Source organism: Apaloderma vittatum, unplaced genomic scaffold (genome assembly GCF_000703405.1).
Source record: "Apaloderma vittatum isolate BGI_N311 unplaced genomic scaffold, ASM70340v1 scaffold18269, whole genome shotgun sequence".
Lineage (NCBI taxonomy): Eukaryota > Metazoa > Chordata > Aves > Trogoniformes > Trogonidae > Apaloderma > Apaloderma vittatum.
Genome location: NW_009736026.1, coordinates 1 through 17,989, shown reverse-complemented (window position 1 = coordinate 17,989; position 17,989 = coordinate 1). Strand labels below are relative to the sequence as shown.

At 38.4% G+C, this 17,989-nt stretch overlaps 1 protein-coding gene across 1 annotated transcript in view; it reads left to right on the top strand.

Annotated features, from left to right (window-relative positions):
* The window catches only part of LOC104279520 (zinc finger protein ZFAT-like), a gene marked incomplete at its 3' end in the record, with an annotated part of 10,536 nt that extends 2,349 nt beyond the window's left edge, over positions 1-8,187 (top strand). Inside the window, exons 4-6 of the mRNA XM_009876831.1 lie at positions 4,473-4,591; positions 5,882-6,005; positions 8,057-8,187. Coding sequence (XP_009875133.1) covers positions 4,473-4,591; positions 5,882-6,005; positions 8,057-8,187 — 374 coding nt within the window. The remainder of the gene's footprint in view (positions 1-4,472; positions 4,592-5,881; positions 6,006-8,056) is intronic.
* Positions 8,188-17,989: the final 9,802 nt, after the last annotated feature.

Here is a 17,989-nt window from a genome sequence, read left to right as displayed (position 1 = left end):
GGGGGTTGGAACTAGATGATCTTTAAGGTCCCTTCCAACCCTGACAATTCCATGATTCTCTATGGTTCTGTGATTCTATGTTCACCTGCTGGTTGGAGTTTTAGAGCACTAAAGGGTTTTCAAATCTGTGTAGGAGCTCTGGAGTCAGAGTCTCTTACCAGGACTCTGCTGTGAAGCAAGCCCTGCTACTAGTGCACTGCTCCCACATGCAACCTCCTTTGCCAGCTCCTTTTGCTGCTGTAGGACACATCACATGGGTCTTAAATAGTAACAGGAGCTCAAAAGATAAAAACATGGGCTCAAAATAAAAACAGGAGACCTGCAGGTTTCTTCCCATACTGTAGTAATGTCAGTTTTTCTCAATGTTTCGATACCTCACTGGGGGAAAAAATGTTCCTTGGAAGTTTCTTGTGGTAGACTTTAGGATTTGCATTTGGAGGTGATCAACATGAGTCCTATTGAAGTTAACATTTTTTTCCGATTTTGAAATCAGGACATCTTCCGCATCTAAGTCTCACAGCACAAACAGATCATTGTGGGCATATTCTGTGGTATGACAGGGTGTGTGTTCCTGAGCTGCCTGGGCCGGCCATTGCAGGTTGCTGTTTGACTAGCTGCTATCCAGTTTCAATTTACCATATTCATAGATCTGAAAAGCAATTTTAGAAAATTATTCATGTATTCCTATAAGGGAGGAAGACCCTTCAGACCTGATATTAAACAAGTCCTTTGAAATTGAAGGACTATAAATGAAACAGAATAGGCAGGAAAGCCAGCAAGAGTAAGGATTTGAAAAAAAAAATCTGAGAAGGAAAGCTAACAAAGATTAATGTCTAATAAAAGCTGTCTATATTTATTTGTATTGTATTCAGCTTGTTCTAAGTTACCCATGGAGTCCAGAGTGAATTGCCTCGTACTTGGTCATCTTCTTTCCTAATTGTTTTTTGACTGCATTGCAGGCATTGCAAATGATCTTAATTGGAAATGTTTATATGAATGTAGACTGCTGGACTCTACTCAAGATTACTAGAACGAGATTATAAACAAATGAATGATTCATAGAATAGAAGAGGGAACATTTGAGCAACAGCATTGCCAGGGATAGACAGCACTATTTCATTTCTGAGCTTACATGAGAAATTAGGATCAGCCAGGATTAGGGTAATGCTTGGGGCTTTGGGGGGTGAGCTTACATGAGAAATTAGGATCAGCCAGGGTTAGGGAAATGCTTGGGGCTTTGGGGGATGGTTGTCGTTTTTTTTTCTTTAAATCAAAGTCTGTGATCTGACATTTGTTTTAGTATTTTAAAGTAATAAAGGAAAATTAATACTATAAGACTTTGATGTATTCTGTGTAGGGGACAAGAGTGCTATATATGTATTACCCACTAGGGATTTTGTTCGAGCCTGTCTCCTTGCTCATTGGATAGCTTCCTTTTTTAGTTTCATTTGCTTTATGCTCGGCAAGTCACGTAACATTTTTCCCAGAGTTGTTTCTGTTCTCTTTGCTGATACCTCCGACCGTTCATTCTTCTGTTTGTGAATTTCTGTACTCTCTGAGAGACAGATTTTGTATCTGTGCAGCTGTTTGTGCAGTACAAATGTGATGATCCACGATTGCGTGCTTTCTTTTAACGTAAAGTCTTATGGAGGTTTTAGGCCAAAAAATAAGTTGTTTGGAGGGCACATGTCAGTGCCATGATGGAAAAATATTGTGGAGCTGTATAATATTTGTGTGCATTATTTTGTTAAAACATTACTTTTCCAACTGAAAGCAGATAAGGTATGTAATTCATTGACTTTCTCTGTATGTTACCCATTACTTTAAAGAACCTGGTGGAAATTAATTTTCCTGAGCTTTCATATCAATTTACTGGCATGGAGTTATGTATTGCCAGTTTAATTCCATACTTCCATTACTTGTTCTTCAATTAATGTCATAATGACAAAAGGTACAGCTTTAATTTATTTGATGTATTGTTATAATAATTTCAATATCAAAGAAAGGTGGAAAAATGTCCTCTCACAAAAGCAGGTTTTTCCTAATACTGCAGATTGGTGTGAATTGAATATTTAATTTCACTAATCTAAACAAAAGTATTTTACTTTTGTGTTTCACTTAATCGGGAAACTATTTCAGTTTTATCTAGAGATCAAGTATTGAGCATCTGCTCTAACAGTGAAGTTTGGTGATGACTTATAGTAGATTTAGAACAAAAAGGGGAATTTGTATAGGAATGCTAAGTGTCAGTGAAAGGCCTTACCAACTGGATGTGGTTATATTCTGTTTTATCAAAAGAAAAAGCTTCTTTCTTTCACCTGATAGAATACTGTACAGTAGGTTTCCATTCCTGTAAAACAGAATGCTTTTTTTAATCACCTTATTCACAAAAGACTATGTGCAAGGAGGACTTGCCTTATAAGCTGCTTATGGGAGTATATTGGAAGCATTTGAAAACGATGGGCAAGAGAAGAGTCATCATTTGCTACGATAATGTGGAGTCAGCCATCTGGTGGCCCAGCTCCTAAAGTGGCGTAACGCGCTTCCCGGGCCGTTAGATTTGTCAGAGTGAGCTCTGCTCACCCAATGCAACAATTTATCATGTGCAGATTATTCTTATTCTGCTTTAGTCAATAAGGGGGAAAAAAAGAGAAATGCTTATTTGCATAATTACAAGCAGCTGAGACCTGACATTCGACCAAATGACTTTCATAAGGAACAGAAGTAAAAGCTGTTCGATCTAGCGTAGAAAACTGGATGCTTGTGATTTTGTCATGCTCAGTTTTTTACCTGTAATGCTGCATAGTGAGACAGTAAACATCGTGCTAAATTAATGCTCTGCGTCATTTTGTAAGTGGGCAGAAAACTCAGGCTTACAGGTCTGTATGTTAACATAAACAGTAGAAACTCTTAAAAGCAAAGACAGTTGAGTGAAGATGACATTGCGTTGCTAATTCTTCCTAGTTTGCTTTGATAATGGGGAAAAAAGATGACATGGAACCCATATTGAAAGCTGAAACTTGTCAGAGACCCCGGTCTTGTGAATTTTTGGACTATACATGCAATTTACCCTTGAAGCTGCAATGATAAGTAACGGACTAAGCATTAAAGTAGTCTTTAAGGAACTCTGATTTAAAATAAAAGGGTATTTACAGGGCACAAGCACTAGTACAGAGTTATTTAAGATATGTGCTAGGATTTATTTTTGATAGGCCTAAAGCAGAACATAAGTCACAGTCACCATCAGACTTGAAATAAATTTAACTTGTAAGCTAGAACTAGTCTCTACTGGTGCTGCTAAGATTGCGTTTCAGCCAGAATCACAACTGTGGGCATGATTCTGCAGAATTTGTAGTATTTTTTTTGAGGCTGGGGTTGGTCACACTTGGTATTTTGTCATTCCTTGAAAAAACTTCTCTATGTCTAATGTGCATGCCACTTCTAGAATGGCTTCTGTTAGCAAAGCAAGCACAAGTTCTCACTCCGTAGATAAGTTTTTGTTGTTTACTTTGCAATTTATGTTGTCTCTGTTATAGTTTGACTATCTCCCTTAACATCTAGCTCCTGAGAGATGAAACCAATACTTCTCATGTGGACTTAATTGCAGAAACGATGCTGCACCTGAGATGAATGCAGCCAGTTGCCTGTTCCTGCTCTTTCTTTCTAAGTGGCGTGTGGTGGGGGTTCCCCAGAGAGAGATGTGCAGAGAGGGGACAGATGGGACCAGAATTCCTGCAACTTCACACCCACCAAAGGGCAGCACGCAGGCAGGGAAGCAGGATTGCTACAGCTTCCCAGATATATGAGTTGTTCCAGACTCCTTTAATTACCATTATGCAAAATTGCCCTTTAAGCATTTTGAGAGTGGAACTATTTTTTTTTCCCCTCCCCTTTTTCATGCTAGATACATGGCTAGAGCAAACCCTGTTAAATTACAGTTGTGTGGCTTGATTGAGATGAGGTCAAATTACAGAGAGCTGGGGAAGGGACTGGAGGGAAAGGTCTGTGAGGAGAGGCTGAGGGAGCTGGGGGTGTTCAGCTGGAGGAGACTCAGGGGGACCTTCTCACTCCTACAACTGCCTGAAGGGAGGGTGCAGTCAGGTGGGGGTCGGGCTCTTCTCCCGGGCAACCAGTGACAGGACGAGAGGGCACGGCCTGAAACTGCCTCAGGGGAGGTTCAGGTTGGATCTCAAGCAGCCCTTCCTCACGGAGAGGGTGCTCCGGCACTGGGATGCACTGCCCAGGGAAGTGGTGGAGTCACCGTCCCTGGAGGGGTTTAAGGAGAGGCTGGATGTGGCACTTAGTGCCCTGGTCTGGCCGTTGCAATGCTGTTGGGTCATAGGCTGGACTTGATGATCTCAGAGGTCTTTTCTAGCCTCAACAATTCTGAATGCTGTGCATGAGTCCTTACTGCCTTGAAGAAGAATATATATGAACATTATTGAAGGAATTTATTTGTGTTTCCTTTACAGGTGGCATTAAGTGTCCTGTTTGCAGCTTTGTGTACGGTACAAAATGGGAGTGCAACAGACATCTTAAAATCAAGCATGGGATGAAGCTAGTGGAACGTGACAGGGAGACCAAGTGGGAGGTAAAGTTGCCATAGCTTTAGCCCTAGGGTTATAAAAATCTAGAAAGAAAAATAAGAAGAATAAGAATTATTCAAAAACGTTTTCTTGACTTTAAGATCAGAAAGTCATGTGATCTCATCTCCATTTTGAATGAATACATTGCTGTGATTGTTAAGCTTGACTGCTTTAATTTGGTAGGATTAACAACCTTGTAAGTGCTTATTTCTGCATGTTAGGGCTTTAGTCCTCTCTTTGCAGCAGAAAGGACGAATGTTTTAGCAAGAAAAATGTGAAATTGAAAAACTTACAGCATTTTGTTATATGCCAAATATTCCCTGGTATTAACTACAAGATATGCAAAGCTCCGAACTGGTATTGAATTCATGTAAAAAGCTTACATCTTGATCCAGAAGAGCTTAGAATGTAGAAAACTGAGTTTGTAAATTGATCAGCTAAAATATGGTCCTATAATACAGAGTAAGTCTTCTATCATTGGTTCCGTGTTTTCAGCTTCAATCCAAAATACACAGGAAATCCCAGTGTCACTAAGATCAGACCTGCAGGCAGTCTAACTCCCATTGTACATCGAGTGCCTGATCTGGAAGAGCCATCCCACAGTTTGGAGTATGCACAGACATAAAATTAAATTATGGAGAAATACCACAATAGGTTCTATATGGACAGTTACCCAAAGAACACAGGGCAGGCATTTTAAGATGTCATCCTTCCAAGTTGTGTACCCACGTACATTTCACAAACTGTTCTGTGTACATTCACACAGTAGATGCTCAAACCTGAAAAAATGAGGGCATCCAGGATGGAAGCATGTCTCTGCTGCTGAAATGGCTATAAAGAAGTCCTATTGCAGCAGTAATACATATTGAAAAATTGTCTTGAAAAACATAGCTATGGAAAGGATTTTTTTTTCTAAAATGAAATGCCACTCAAACTTTAGAGGCATTTTACTAGACCTGCAATCACATGCATTATAAACTGATTTTGCTTGAAAGATCTTTACTAAACCCTGACACAATAGAAGTCTGTTGTTAGTTCTAAAATAACCGTGCAACAAAATTGAAGATAACTTAGCATGCTTAAAGCAACTTTAGAATCTGGAAGCAAACTATGGGATAATATCCCAACTCCCATGTAATAGACTTCTTGAATTATCTCACCCAGTATTTCTATAATTCTTGTTAAAGTATTTGTTGTCCAAAGGTCATTCTTTTAAGGATAGAACTTTCACTGTTCTCTAAATTGCTAAAATGAGGGTGAGGTTATTCATCCCTTCTCTGCGTTTTGTTTTCAAGTTAACTGCTGAAGTTTCTGAAGAAGCATCCACTCAGTATCTCCATATCACAGAGGCTGGAGATGTTCAAGGCACTCAAGCTGCTGTAGCTGCATTACAGAATCTTAGATATACTTCTGAGAATGGTAAGTTACCTTTTTTTAGATTGGAGCACTTCTTTTTTCATAAATATTTAATGCTTTTGCATATAGTAAGCAATATATGATCTCCTGTGAAGCTATTAAAAATGATGTAATTTATCATCCAGAACTTACTTCTAGGGAGTTACATTTTTCTTTGGGGAAAAATAATGAGAAATCACCATTCTTTATAAGTTTCTGTATCCTTAAGTCATTAATACTTATCACACTCTGTTTTACACTTTATTAGGTGTGTGGAATTTCCTGCTTGTATTATTAAATATATTGTGAAATCAGCTGTCTTGGCGGAGTAGACGGTCTGTATCTAATGGCAATTCTCTAGCAATTATTTTTCTCACTGCTTAAGTCAGCCAGACTGCAGAAGTGACACGGTGGAATAGCTCATTGCCCATGTTCCCAAGACAGTGCTAAAAAACTTAATTCTGATGGCACACGAAATTAAGGGAGCTATTCGATATGAGATTGAGGAAGAACAAGAGTGGGATTAGATAATGATTGCTAAGTGGGAAAAACAAAAACTGTAAGAAAACTAAAAAGAAGTCCAGGTTTCTGAGAGTGTTAAAACATCAGGGACTGGAGAAGGTGTTCATATATTTGGGTTTTATATTAGAAATAAGTGCATTGGTTATCAGAAGATAACATTCTACAGTTGTTTGCCATTGAGGTCTTTATATTTCATAATACAGATACATTTCAAAAACTCCCACTTCTAATGGAATTTCCAAACATGTTGCAACAAAATTACATTACTGACAATTTATATATTAATGATTTTTAATGACTAGGAATTCTGAATGAGTAAAAACCTTGAAAGCCTTTCTTAAGCTTTTATACATTTAAAGTAAAATAAACACGATTGTGGAATATTCTGTACACAACACATTTGATTTTAAGCATGAGGCTGTAGTTTTCAGAGTAGAATGATTTGGGTTTTAGTGCATCCTACTTCAGATAGTCTTCCAGCTTATTCCCTCTAGGTATGAAAAATAGTAATATCTTGTCTAAAAGCAATTATATAGAAAAAAAATCCGAAACCTAAAGCAAGGAAACATTTTTCAGTACTCAAACTTATTTCTTATGCAGATAACAAAATACAGCAACTTTCTGTGCGAACTGAAATTATCTAACCTAGATGCCTATCACCGTATTAACCTCAGTTTGGAAGTGTTTGGGCTTAAGAGTGAGTTTTATTCTATTTGCCCTCTCTTTCCTAGTTTTGACAGTGATTACAGCAAATATAAGTAAGCTTTAACAGGATCTTGACAATTTTTTTCTCTTTCTGACATCTCTCGTTCTGTCAGTGGGCATGTGGGCATGGTGGGCTGCAGGAGGGGAATTTGTATTCCAGCATAACAAAAGCCTTTTTCCAGCATTCAAATCCTGCCTTTTCACACTCTGGGAGAATTGCCGAAGTGAGAGTACAGCTACGTTTGGGTTTTTTATTGTTTTGATTTGGTTTTTTTTGCAAACTTGCCTTTCCTTTGGCAAGGCTACACACGTCAAGAGGATTTTATAAAAAAGCTCAAATGTGTTCTGATTCCGTGCTTTTAAAATGATAAGTGTGATCTCTCTTAAGCAATTAACTCTTCCCTTCAGCACATCAGTGACAACAGAACTTCTTTTGAGTTGAGGGTTATTGCAAGTGGCTGGACAGCTGATAAACACCAAATAGTTGTACCTCTGCAAATACTCGTTTGGATCTGTAAAGTCTTGCAGCTTCCTAATTTAGAGTTAGAGCTAGGAGTTGTACCTGTTGCGTGCTTATTCAATGCGTTATCTTAGATCTCTTTCAAACAGGCATAAAAATGATCTGTGGGGCTTCACTTGCTGATTCATGCATTCCTCAGGCAAATTTGTTTTGTGAATGCTTTCCTATTATTAAAGCCTCATGTTATTGAGCTGTTTGAAATTCATAAACAGGGCTGTGAGTCAGGGTTAAGGCAGGAGGGGGGAAAGAGGGGCTGTCATGCTTAGATTCGCATACCTTTAGAACTGCTTTACTATAGTGTTCTTATGGTTCCTGTCTTTCTGATAAGGTGAAAGGCTTGATCCAACAGCTGTAAACATCCTGCAGCAAATCATTGAGTTGGGTTCGGAAACCCACGACGCCGCTGCAGTCGCTTCTGTAGTTACCATGGCACCTGGCACTGTGACAGTGGTAAAGCAGGTAAGAGCTTTTTTTTTCTCTCTAAACCAGCTATATTTAATTTTCATATATTTATTGTGAAATGAGTATTATTTTGCAGGGGCTAAAATTTGAATGACTGTGCAGACATACAGAATTTTTCCTAAACTAATTCTTCACTACATGTTGTGCATATGTGTGTTTATATGCCCACATTTATGCATATATATACACATTTATTCATATATATATATATAAATGCATACATTCTTGCATGTATGTAAAAATGAGTAAACAAATAAACATGTGAAAACACAGCTTTTTTTCTAGCAGATGTTTTTAGGCTTTTTAAAATACCAAACCCGTGCTGTGCGTGGGCACTTCATTCCACTGTCATCTAAAAGAACCAAGAGGTTCTTGGCACAGCTTTCATCCCGATGCAGAAGAGCCCAAAAGGGCTTTGCTGGTGCAGAACCGTGCCTGCTCTGCGAGCGTAGTGCTGTGGAACCAGACCCAAAGATGAAGTGTTGTCTTTAGGCTTTGTGGTGCTGTCCTGTGGCTGAAGTTTGACTTGTGGGGTTGTGAAGTCATGTACGCTGGGGACAATTAAAACTTCTCAGTCTGCGGTCATGCTCCCTTTCTGGTGAGAATTGCAGCACGAGTGATCTGCAGGCATGTAACAGCTTCGAGAAGAATATTGCAGGTGCTTCTTACAGCAGTTAATTACGTGAGACAAAAGTCACGTGGCCACCCACGTTGGAGAGAGAAAGAAAAGTTCAGTTGAGTTGTAGCTGCTTGAAAAGATCTGTTGTTAATTTTGTTGTTAACAAGGAAATTGTGCAAGACCAGAAGATACAGATCAATATATATAAAAAAAAATAGTATAGAATTGGTTGAGCTTGGTGCTGATAACAGTAAGGTCACGGGTTCGATTCCAGCTTGGTCCCCATGTGTAGCCTGGTCTAGCTGAGAGGTGTCCCTGCCCATGACAGGGAGGTTGGATTAAATGATCTCTGAGGTCCCTTCCAGCCTAGGCCAGTCTATGATTCTATGATTCTGCGATTGTTAATTTCAGACTCTTGCACGAATTCCCTTTCCAGAAAAATGGTGGATTTGACAGATATTTAAATGATATAATTTGTGGTAGGCAATATAGTTCCTCTTAAAATGAGACAAACCTTACAGGATACTGGTAGAAGTAACTTTCGTGTATGTGTATGTTTCTTGGAGTTTGATACTGCACAGTTTTTACTAAAATTGCTTGCAATGTGCTGTATTACTAAAGCATTCTAGAGATTAAGAATGATAAGATACACAAAATCAGCAAGTAAAAGGAAATAATTTTCAGTTTGAGGTTGCTACTGAGTGCAAACCTCAAGACTCAGTATTTCTTCCTCACAAGCATCTGCTGATTTTGTTGCTGATGTTTTATGTTCTCCCTCTTCTGTTGTACCTTTCCTCTTATCCCTTTTCCAATTCTGTTCATTGATGCATCGAGGTCTCTCGAAGAGAGGTCCTGAAGAGTTAAGTAACTTCTTGTATTTAAAGGAACCAAAACTGTTCATTCTGAGTGCTAGAACTAACTTTTGAGTTCAGTATTTTTTTGTAGTGTTTTGAACATTGAATCCATGAGAGCTCCATAGAAGCAGGAAGTTAAAACAGATGGAACAAGAGGAAATGGATTCCAGTTGCGCCAGGGGAGGTTTAGGTTAGACATCGGGAAAATCTTGTGCACTGAAAGAGTTATCAAAGACTGGAGCAGGCTGCCCATGGAACTGCTTGAATCACCATCCTTGGAGGTGTTTAAAAGCTGTCTAGCTCAGGTGCTCAAGGGACCTAGTTTAGAAGTGGGCCTGGTAGAGTTAGGTAACAGCTGGACTGGATAATCTTGAAGGTCTTTTCCAACCATAATTCTACGATACTACATCCATAGGCTGTAAAGGCAGCATTTGGACAATTCCTAAACTTTCTGCCCAAATGTCAGGGAGACAAGGCAGAATTTCAAGGCAAAGCATTTTGTTCCTTTACAAAACTTAAAGATATTTTGATTAGAAACCAGTAAGCGTTTTTGTGGGTTTTGGGGAGAGTTTGGGGGTTTTTTGTTGCTGGCTTTAAAAACAAAAACCAACAACAAAAAAGAAATCCAAATTTGGAAAGTAAATTCAGCCATTAACGAGCAGAAACATTTTAGTGTTGTTGTGTGCAAGTTTCAAAACAACTTTTACAGCAGAGTCACTGCCAACACACCTGCTGTGCTGCACAGGGTTGAATGCAGCGTTAGCCATTGGTGCTGCTCTGTGCTGTCAATGTTACTGAAACCTGTTCTTCCCTTCAGAATGCATCTTTTGAGGCCCTTCTGAAAGCATAGGAGCTGAAATAGCAGCTGCCAAGCAGAAACTGCATTTTGATGTTTGAGTGTTAAATTTTAAAAATACCTGTTTTAAAGAATTCAACAGTTCTTCCTGCTCCAAGTATTAAATCTGGTCAATGTCTAATATCTTCCTTGTTTGACCGTCTAAACTTCCTGATAGCTTTTTGTAAGTAAATTTATATTCCAGATTAATTTTCTTCCTCATTTTTTAATCCATATATCTAGCCTTTTGAGTTTGCAGTCTGCTTTCCTTTTTTGCCTTGTATACATCAGTGACTCCTGTTATGATGTCGAACTGTTACAAGCCTCACTCCTATATCAAATCAAATATTGAATTCTCAGAGCGCAGAATCTCTTTGCTGCTTTTCTTTTTTTGTTTTCTCCCACTCCCTTTAGAGTCTTGCTAATATAAATGCCTTTTTTGCTCTAACTTGAAGTTACACAGAAGCAAAATCAGGGAAGAATTTGAGTACATCTCAAGCTGAATGATTTTGTGCTGCTTCTGTTTATGCTGAATTTCTGGTTTATGCCTCACTTTGATGCTCAAAGCACTGTTCCTCTATTAACATGTTTCTTGCACGTACCACGGTGCCAACTCATTTCTTCCTCTGGTAGCCTCAGTGACTTTTCACTTGGTGTGTGCAGAAGTGTGAAGCTCTGTGATTTTCCAGGGAGGATCGGGTGGCAGCGTGCCTGCCGACAGCTGACTGCTTAGTTACCTTTAGTGGGCTTTTAGTGGGCTTTATGGAAGTAGAACAAGGACCAAAGGAGGTTTGTAGATGATGCTGATTATTTATCTTCTTTTTTTTTTTCCTTTAATTTTCCTCCTTTATTTTTTTCTTTTCATTTTCTGTATAAAACAGCATTTTGTTGAAGTCTGATCTTTTATACAGCTCTAGTTGGTTTCCAGTTCTTGTCTTCCCAACAGACGATTCTTCAGAATTGCAGCCACACACATTTTTGATTTGAGGGAAAGAAGTCTTTAAATGTTATTAACATGACTGTAATCCTCTCCTATTCAGAATTGTCAGCTTTTCTTTATTCTCAATACTGAGTTGCCTTCTGTGGCATATCACTCATTTGTACCTACAACTTTGTTAGGTTTTAATTATGCCGAGTTCTTAATTGTTAACTTTGAAGTGATCTTAAGACATATTTATATTTCACTTTGCTACTGGAAAATTTATTCCACACTTTTCCTTTGTGACCTTCGGCTTCCTTTGTGGATTGTGAGACAAAAAATCATTCAGGGTGTCAGCAATATATCAGCATCACCTGTCACTGAATTTCCACTCTTGTTCTTTAATGGCCTCACCGAGTCCTTGCTTAGCAGCTTGGTTCCATTTTTTTCCCCTTAACAACATTTATTGTAGTTGTTTTGATTTTTAGGCTATTACGCTGGGAATTTTTTGCTTTTTCTCTAAGGACATACATTATTCAGATTTTTCATCGGTTCTTACCTTCATATCTCATTTTTAACTAGCCCTTACAAGTTACCTTCGTATTTCTATATTTGCACAAAAAGATTTATTCTAAATTCTAAATTATTAGAACATTTTAAAAGTATTTTTTCCTGCAAATGTTACACTATATTGTTGCCGTCTTTGTCTCCCATTTTCTCTCTGGAAGTTTCTCCCACAGCTGTCCTCGTCCTTACTTTTCACCCATAAGGGTGTCATTTACACTTGATCCTGACAATTATGTGTGAATCCAGATGTATCTATCAGTAATGCTGCCATCTTTTTGCTAAATTTAGAGCTCCCCTTAAACTTCTGCGCTCACATGTGCAGTAGCTGTAGTGTTTCAGGTTAATGCAAGACTTTTGCATGCAGAAATAAGCTTTACCTTTATCCATGAGTTCTTTTCAGTGTATGGGATTAGCTGAAAAGTGCATTAGCTCGATCTGACTGGTGTATTTTTCTACTTGTTTTCTAGTAAGTCACAAGACGGAAAGGATACCATGTTTGAGGTGTTCTGTGAAATTATTGTTCTTGGCTGCATGTTGTCTTTTTTGCAAGTACCAGGAGTACACATTAGAATGAAGTCAAGATCAGATTGTCTGTTCAGAGCCCCCAGCTCCTGAGCTGGGTGTTGAGGAGAACTAGATTTCAGTTCTGACTTTGGAAATTCTCTATTCTTGTTTGTAAGAATGATTTTATAAAAGAAAACATTGGACAACACAGCAATAACCGGTCCTAGCCTGAATCAGGATTCAGCTTACAGTTTTAAGAACCCAAAATATAAAGTTAGCCGTATTTAGTTTCGTTTATGATTAGGAATTGTTGCTCTGATAGTGTCATGTGGATGAGGCCTTTCAAAGGTTTTGTCTAGAGCCCAAAGTGACTTCAGCTCATTCTTGCCTGAGAGTGAGTAAACTAACCTGTTTTCAAAGAAATGTTGTGTGACAGCTATCAAAGCATACAGCTGCTAAAGACCATAATACACACCAAGTGCCCAAGAAAAAAAAAGTGGATATTGTGAAATTTTACCAGTGTGATCTGAGACTGGCAAAAATCTACACTGAAGCTTTGATTACAGCATGGTAGGAGCAGTGTAACTTTGTCACTTGGAGTCCTTTTCAGTTGCTAGTGATCTGGTCTGAATCTCTTTGTGACAGAGCTAATGAAGATATTTCTCTATGGCATGATATGTGAGTTGTTTTACACCGCTTAGAGACCAAAAAGAAGTAGCAAGGCAGGGAAGAAGTGAGAGCAGAGAGTGCAGAGTTTGAAGAATAACTAGGAAAGAGGCTACTAAGGGCTTAGAAAAAAGCAAGAAGCATTATTCCTAGGGGATAGTAAGCACAGACGAGATTGGGCAAAAAGCAGTTTTGTGGGAGTAGTGAGCTGGAGGGACTGGAAGTGTAACACAAATCACTACTTTCTGTGCGTTTGACTCTGTGTCCTGTAACAGTTCAACTTTTGCCCTCACGCCTTAGAATGGACATTGATTCATTTGGGATTTTTTGTTTATTTTGCCGGCAGAAGCTGTTCAGTCCATTGTTTTTATGTGGGGGCTATTCTCTTCGCTCACATGCAGAGCGTAAAGGCAGGATTTGAGGAAGAGCCACTGGGCAGTATCCCAGCCACCCTTCGTTTCCAGTGTGTGCGGGTCTGTGTTCAAAGTCTTGTTTTTCCCACAGTCTGTCCGAATGTAGGCTCGAACAGTGAGAGACAGCATGTGCTGAGCTACAAACAACCTTGATGTATTGTTATTTCTTTCAGTTTCCCCTCAGAAACGAGCACTCCTGTTATGTTATTTTTTGCAGTGGGGACTCTTTCAGCGTGTAGTGTCTGAAAGTTCTTTTCCAGTGAGACAGGAATCAAAGTGCATTCTCTTGGTTTCACAGTATGAACATCCTTGAAAGCTTATCTCCTGAATCCCTCACTGCATTGACCAAAACAAGAAGAGTTTTCTTTTTTCAGTCTGTGTCTATCAGCTCTAGTTTTTGTTTCGGTTGTCACTTTTCTGTTGCTGGTGCTTGCTAGCAGTGATCTCTAATGGTAGCAAGAGACTTTGTGTTTTATTGCATTTATTTTTTGCAAATGTAGTGTATTACCTGAACCAAATCTCTGAAACAAAAGGTGGAAACTATGTATATTTCCATGTCCATATTTGAATTTTCTGCCTCAAATTACTGGACCAGAGCTGTAGATTTTCGGACTATAGTAACCACTTAAATTTGCTTGCATGCTATCTATTTTTCGGACTTCTTTGATTTAGATGCCGATAGACAAATGTGCTGCCACATTTAGGCCTGTCATGTTTTGTGTGTCATACTGGACCAGAGATTAGTGGACAAACTCATCAGCAAATGATAGTGTAATGCTTTAAATCTTCTGTTCAGTATTATTTTTCCTGTCTGAGCAAGCTGCTGAGATCCCTCTTCATTCAGAGCAAATCCTGACTGCCTCAGATGGGGACAACTGTTAGAGAGCAGAGCAGTAATCTTTGTTCTGAAAACATAAACCCAACACCCCCAGAAAACAACTGAACTATGCTTGTGCTCTTGTGAAGCATGTCAGCTCCCTCTTTTATTTTTAAATTATTCTGAGCAGTCTCTCTGGGTGAGCACTGCAAACAGACATTGTTATGTCATACCAAGATTACTGTCCTGTCGGAGCTCTTGAAATGATGGCAATATTGCCATAATTCCGCAGAAGAAAAGCTGGTGATACAAAATTTTGCTAGATGAGTGAAGTTGCCAATCACAGGGTATATTCAACAAACGATTTGCTGAAACGTTTTAAAAATCTGCATCAGCAGTATGAAGATTTGTTTGCTGCCTTGCATTTTTTTATGCAAAGCAAGTCTTTCATATTCAAGACTTATTATTTTGAAACTATTGTGCGCCAGATTGTCTTTGTTTTGTAGCTCATTCTGGAGGTTTGTGTGATCAAATGACAGTGTTTTCTATGTGTGTTTGTGTGTGGTTTTCACACAATATATCCATATATAAACTAGAACTGAGAGAGAGTTCAAATTATTCAAGTGGCACCGAAGAAAATGGTAGAGAAAGTCCTGTAGGCACCAGCGTAAGCTGGTACATCTCATATCCAGGTGCTTTCTGGGATCTTTTATGCTTAAATTAACTTTTCCTCCTAATCCTTTCTGTAGATATTTCATATAATTTCTTACTGTGGTGTCTTATGATATGAAGAGGAGCATCGTGACCTCGTGTTAAGTTTTTGAAATCCTCTGAGATCTCTGTGATGAACTTCCCTTATTCATGGTAAACTGAAAGGCAGTTCAATCTGAAATGGAGAGATTCTGTAGACAGTTTTGGGTTGAGCCCAGCAAGACTGTTTTAAACACTATGGACCTGCAGCTCCTGCTGACTTCAAAGAAAACCGAAGATACTCATTATTTCTCAGGATGAGCTCTAGGATAAGAAAGAAGCTTTGGCATCTAACTGTAAATAATTTTTTTTTACTCCTCTTCAGGAAAAGGAAGTGTATTTTTCTTAATGGCTTGAATTAATTTCTCTGAAATTAAAAAAAAAAGACTTCATTGTTTTAAGAGGAAGAGATTTCTCTAAGAGACACCCATTTTTAACGTCACTTAAATGTATTTGGATGGTCCTTGGATATTTAAATTAAGAACATTTGTAATTTAGAAATGTTGAGCTTCTTAGGCAGACATGGGGGTGAAAGTCCCGTTGGCTTTTGTGAGAGACATATTTAGCTCACAAAGAATATTTATGCAGGTACTGAATTGATTTAATATGCCAGCTGTGTGTGGCTTCAGCTTCTTGCTATCATTCTTTAGCAAAGGATAAGCAGCCAGATGCTTTTCAGCTGGCTCTCAAACAGAAAAGAGGTCTTGGATGCTACTCTTCCAAAGATTTCAGATGCCAATGAAAAGAATGAAGTGTAGTGACTTCATTCATTGTGATGGCAGCTGTCCCACTATTTCATCAATTTGAGGGATGTAAATGAACGTTTTGAGATTATTCCCTGTGGAACAATCTAATAGGAACTAAGCAGAAGCATGTAAACATTGAACTGATTTGAAATGTAAATATCCAAAATAATGTGGTGATTTGTCGAACTAAAAGGATTACAGATGGCTGTCCAAAAAAAGATATGAGAAGCTAGAAACACCAGAAATAAGGGCATTAGTCTGCTTTACTCTGCATGATAAGGGTAGTAAAACTTCACTGATAAGTCAGGTAAGGAGGTTAAATTAACTTTCTTTATTGGCCATTTTCATTTCAAAAGCATATAAAACTGAATAAGTGTTAGATTGCTGCTATTGAATTGAATGAGATTCTGGTTTCATTTCATTTTCATGTCAACTGTGCTTTATTTATTTTCCTTTCTTCGTATTTATGGGCACTCACAGAACTATATTTAAAATTATTTATGGGTTTTGATTTAGAGAGACTAAAGTGAAACTGTGCGAGATCCTTCTCTCAGATTCTATTGTGCATTCTTGCATCTCTTAGCAAATGTAGTGTAATTTTTCTGTCCTGAGACATGTTGTCAGAGGATCAGGTATAGTGCACTAGCACAGAAGTTAGTCTGTATTACTTGAAGGACCAAATTTTAGGCACCTCTTTGTGTATTATTTCAGGATCTATAGCATCAAGGGCTGTGATTGTGAGCTGATTCATAACAACCTGTGAGATATGAATTGTCTAACATTTTTAACTAGAGCTTCCTATCTGAATTCGCTAGTGATTAGACTTTTGTCTACCTGTTGTGATTTTCATCAGCAGATCTTGTTTGTGTCCTTTCCTTTCACACAAGAGCTGGCACAGGAGCAGGTAGCCTCAGGAAAGAGGGGAGGACAATTATGAAAAGGGAGGCCTGTGTATGAATTCACAAAATTCCTGTTGCTGCAGCAGGGCTTAGAGTTTCTTTACCTTTTTTTTTAAAAAAAAATAAAAAAAATGTGCATGTGGGGGAACAAGAGAAGAAAGTTAACAGTGCTACATTGCTTTTCATAATTCAGCTCCTTGCTTTTCGAAGAGAAGCTCAAGCTTCCATTAGTAAAGGGTACTTTGGTCATACCCTTTTGTGACAACATACATTTTGTGACAACATAAATTCATTCTTCTGAGTCTTAGTAAATGTTATGTCAAGACAAGCATCCAGCATCACCCACTTTTATAGGATGGTGAGCTTGAACTCTAGCAGGAGCTGTTTAAAATAACTTTGAGTTAAAATGTTGAGATATGCTCAGTAAAAGAAACAGAACAGGGAAGGGACTTCAGCCTATTCCTGTATTTTTATCTCTATAATCTGAATCCTGTGCAACAAAGCCAGAGTCAGCATCAGCAGGTATGATTTTGCTGTCGAAATAAGGTCAATGACAATGGCAAGATATTCTTTAGATGTTAAGTCTTCCACCAGATAAAATCCACACATATTTCATCAGTATATACAGGCCTACTGACTCTGAATAATACAACACCTGAACATACTTGTTATTGTTCAAGAAGCAGCTTTGTATAGTCTGATGAATTGAGTGAAGTTCAGAGTGATTTGGAGTCCTGCGGGCTTTGCACATCTCTGAAATCTCCATCTGACAGGTATTTTAAACAGAGAATTAAAAAGTTAAAAGTCAGCTTATAGCAATGAGAATGGTTGCTTAGGTTAAAAAAATTAAGTTAGAGAAGAGCATCAGGAAAACAAACGTATCGAACTTTTTCTCTTTGCTGGTCTCTAAGGAGTCAAACACAGCTTGAAATCTTCACTGTAGTTCTGTTCCCACTTCCCTCTTCAGCAACAGTTTATTCTAATACTACTGTTTACAAAACCAGTGTTTTATAAATGACAATTAGAGAGAAGCTTTGGAATCGGCTTCTAATTAAAAAAGTAGCCCCTTTCTAATTTCTGTAGTTTAGATGCCACGCTTTATGGAGCCTGCCCTGTTTGACCTGGGGTTTTTTTGGAAATCACTGATGAGATGTGTGCTGTGGAGAGCACACAATATTCTGCTCTGAGATCCAAGGGTACACTGAGATCC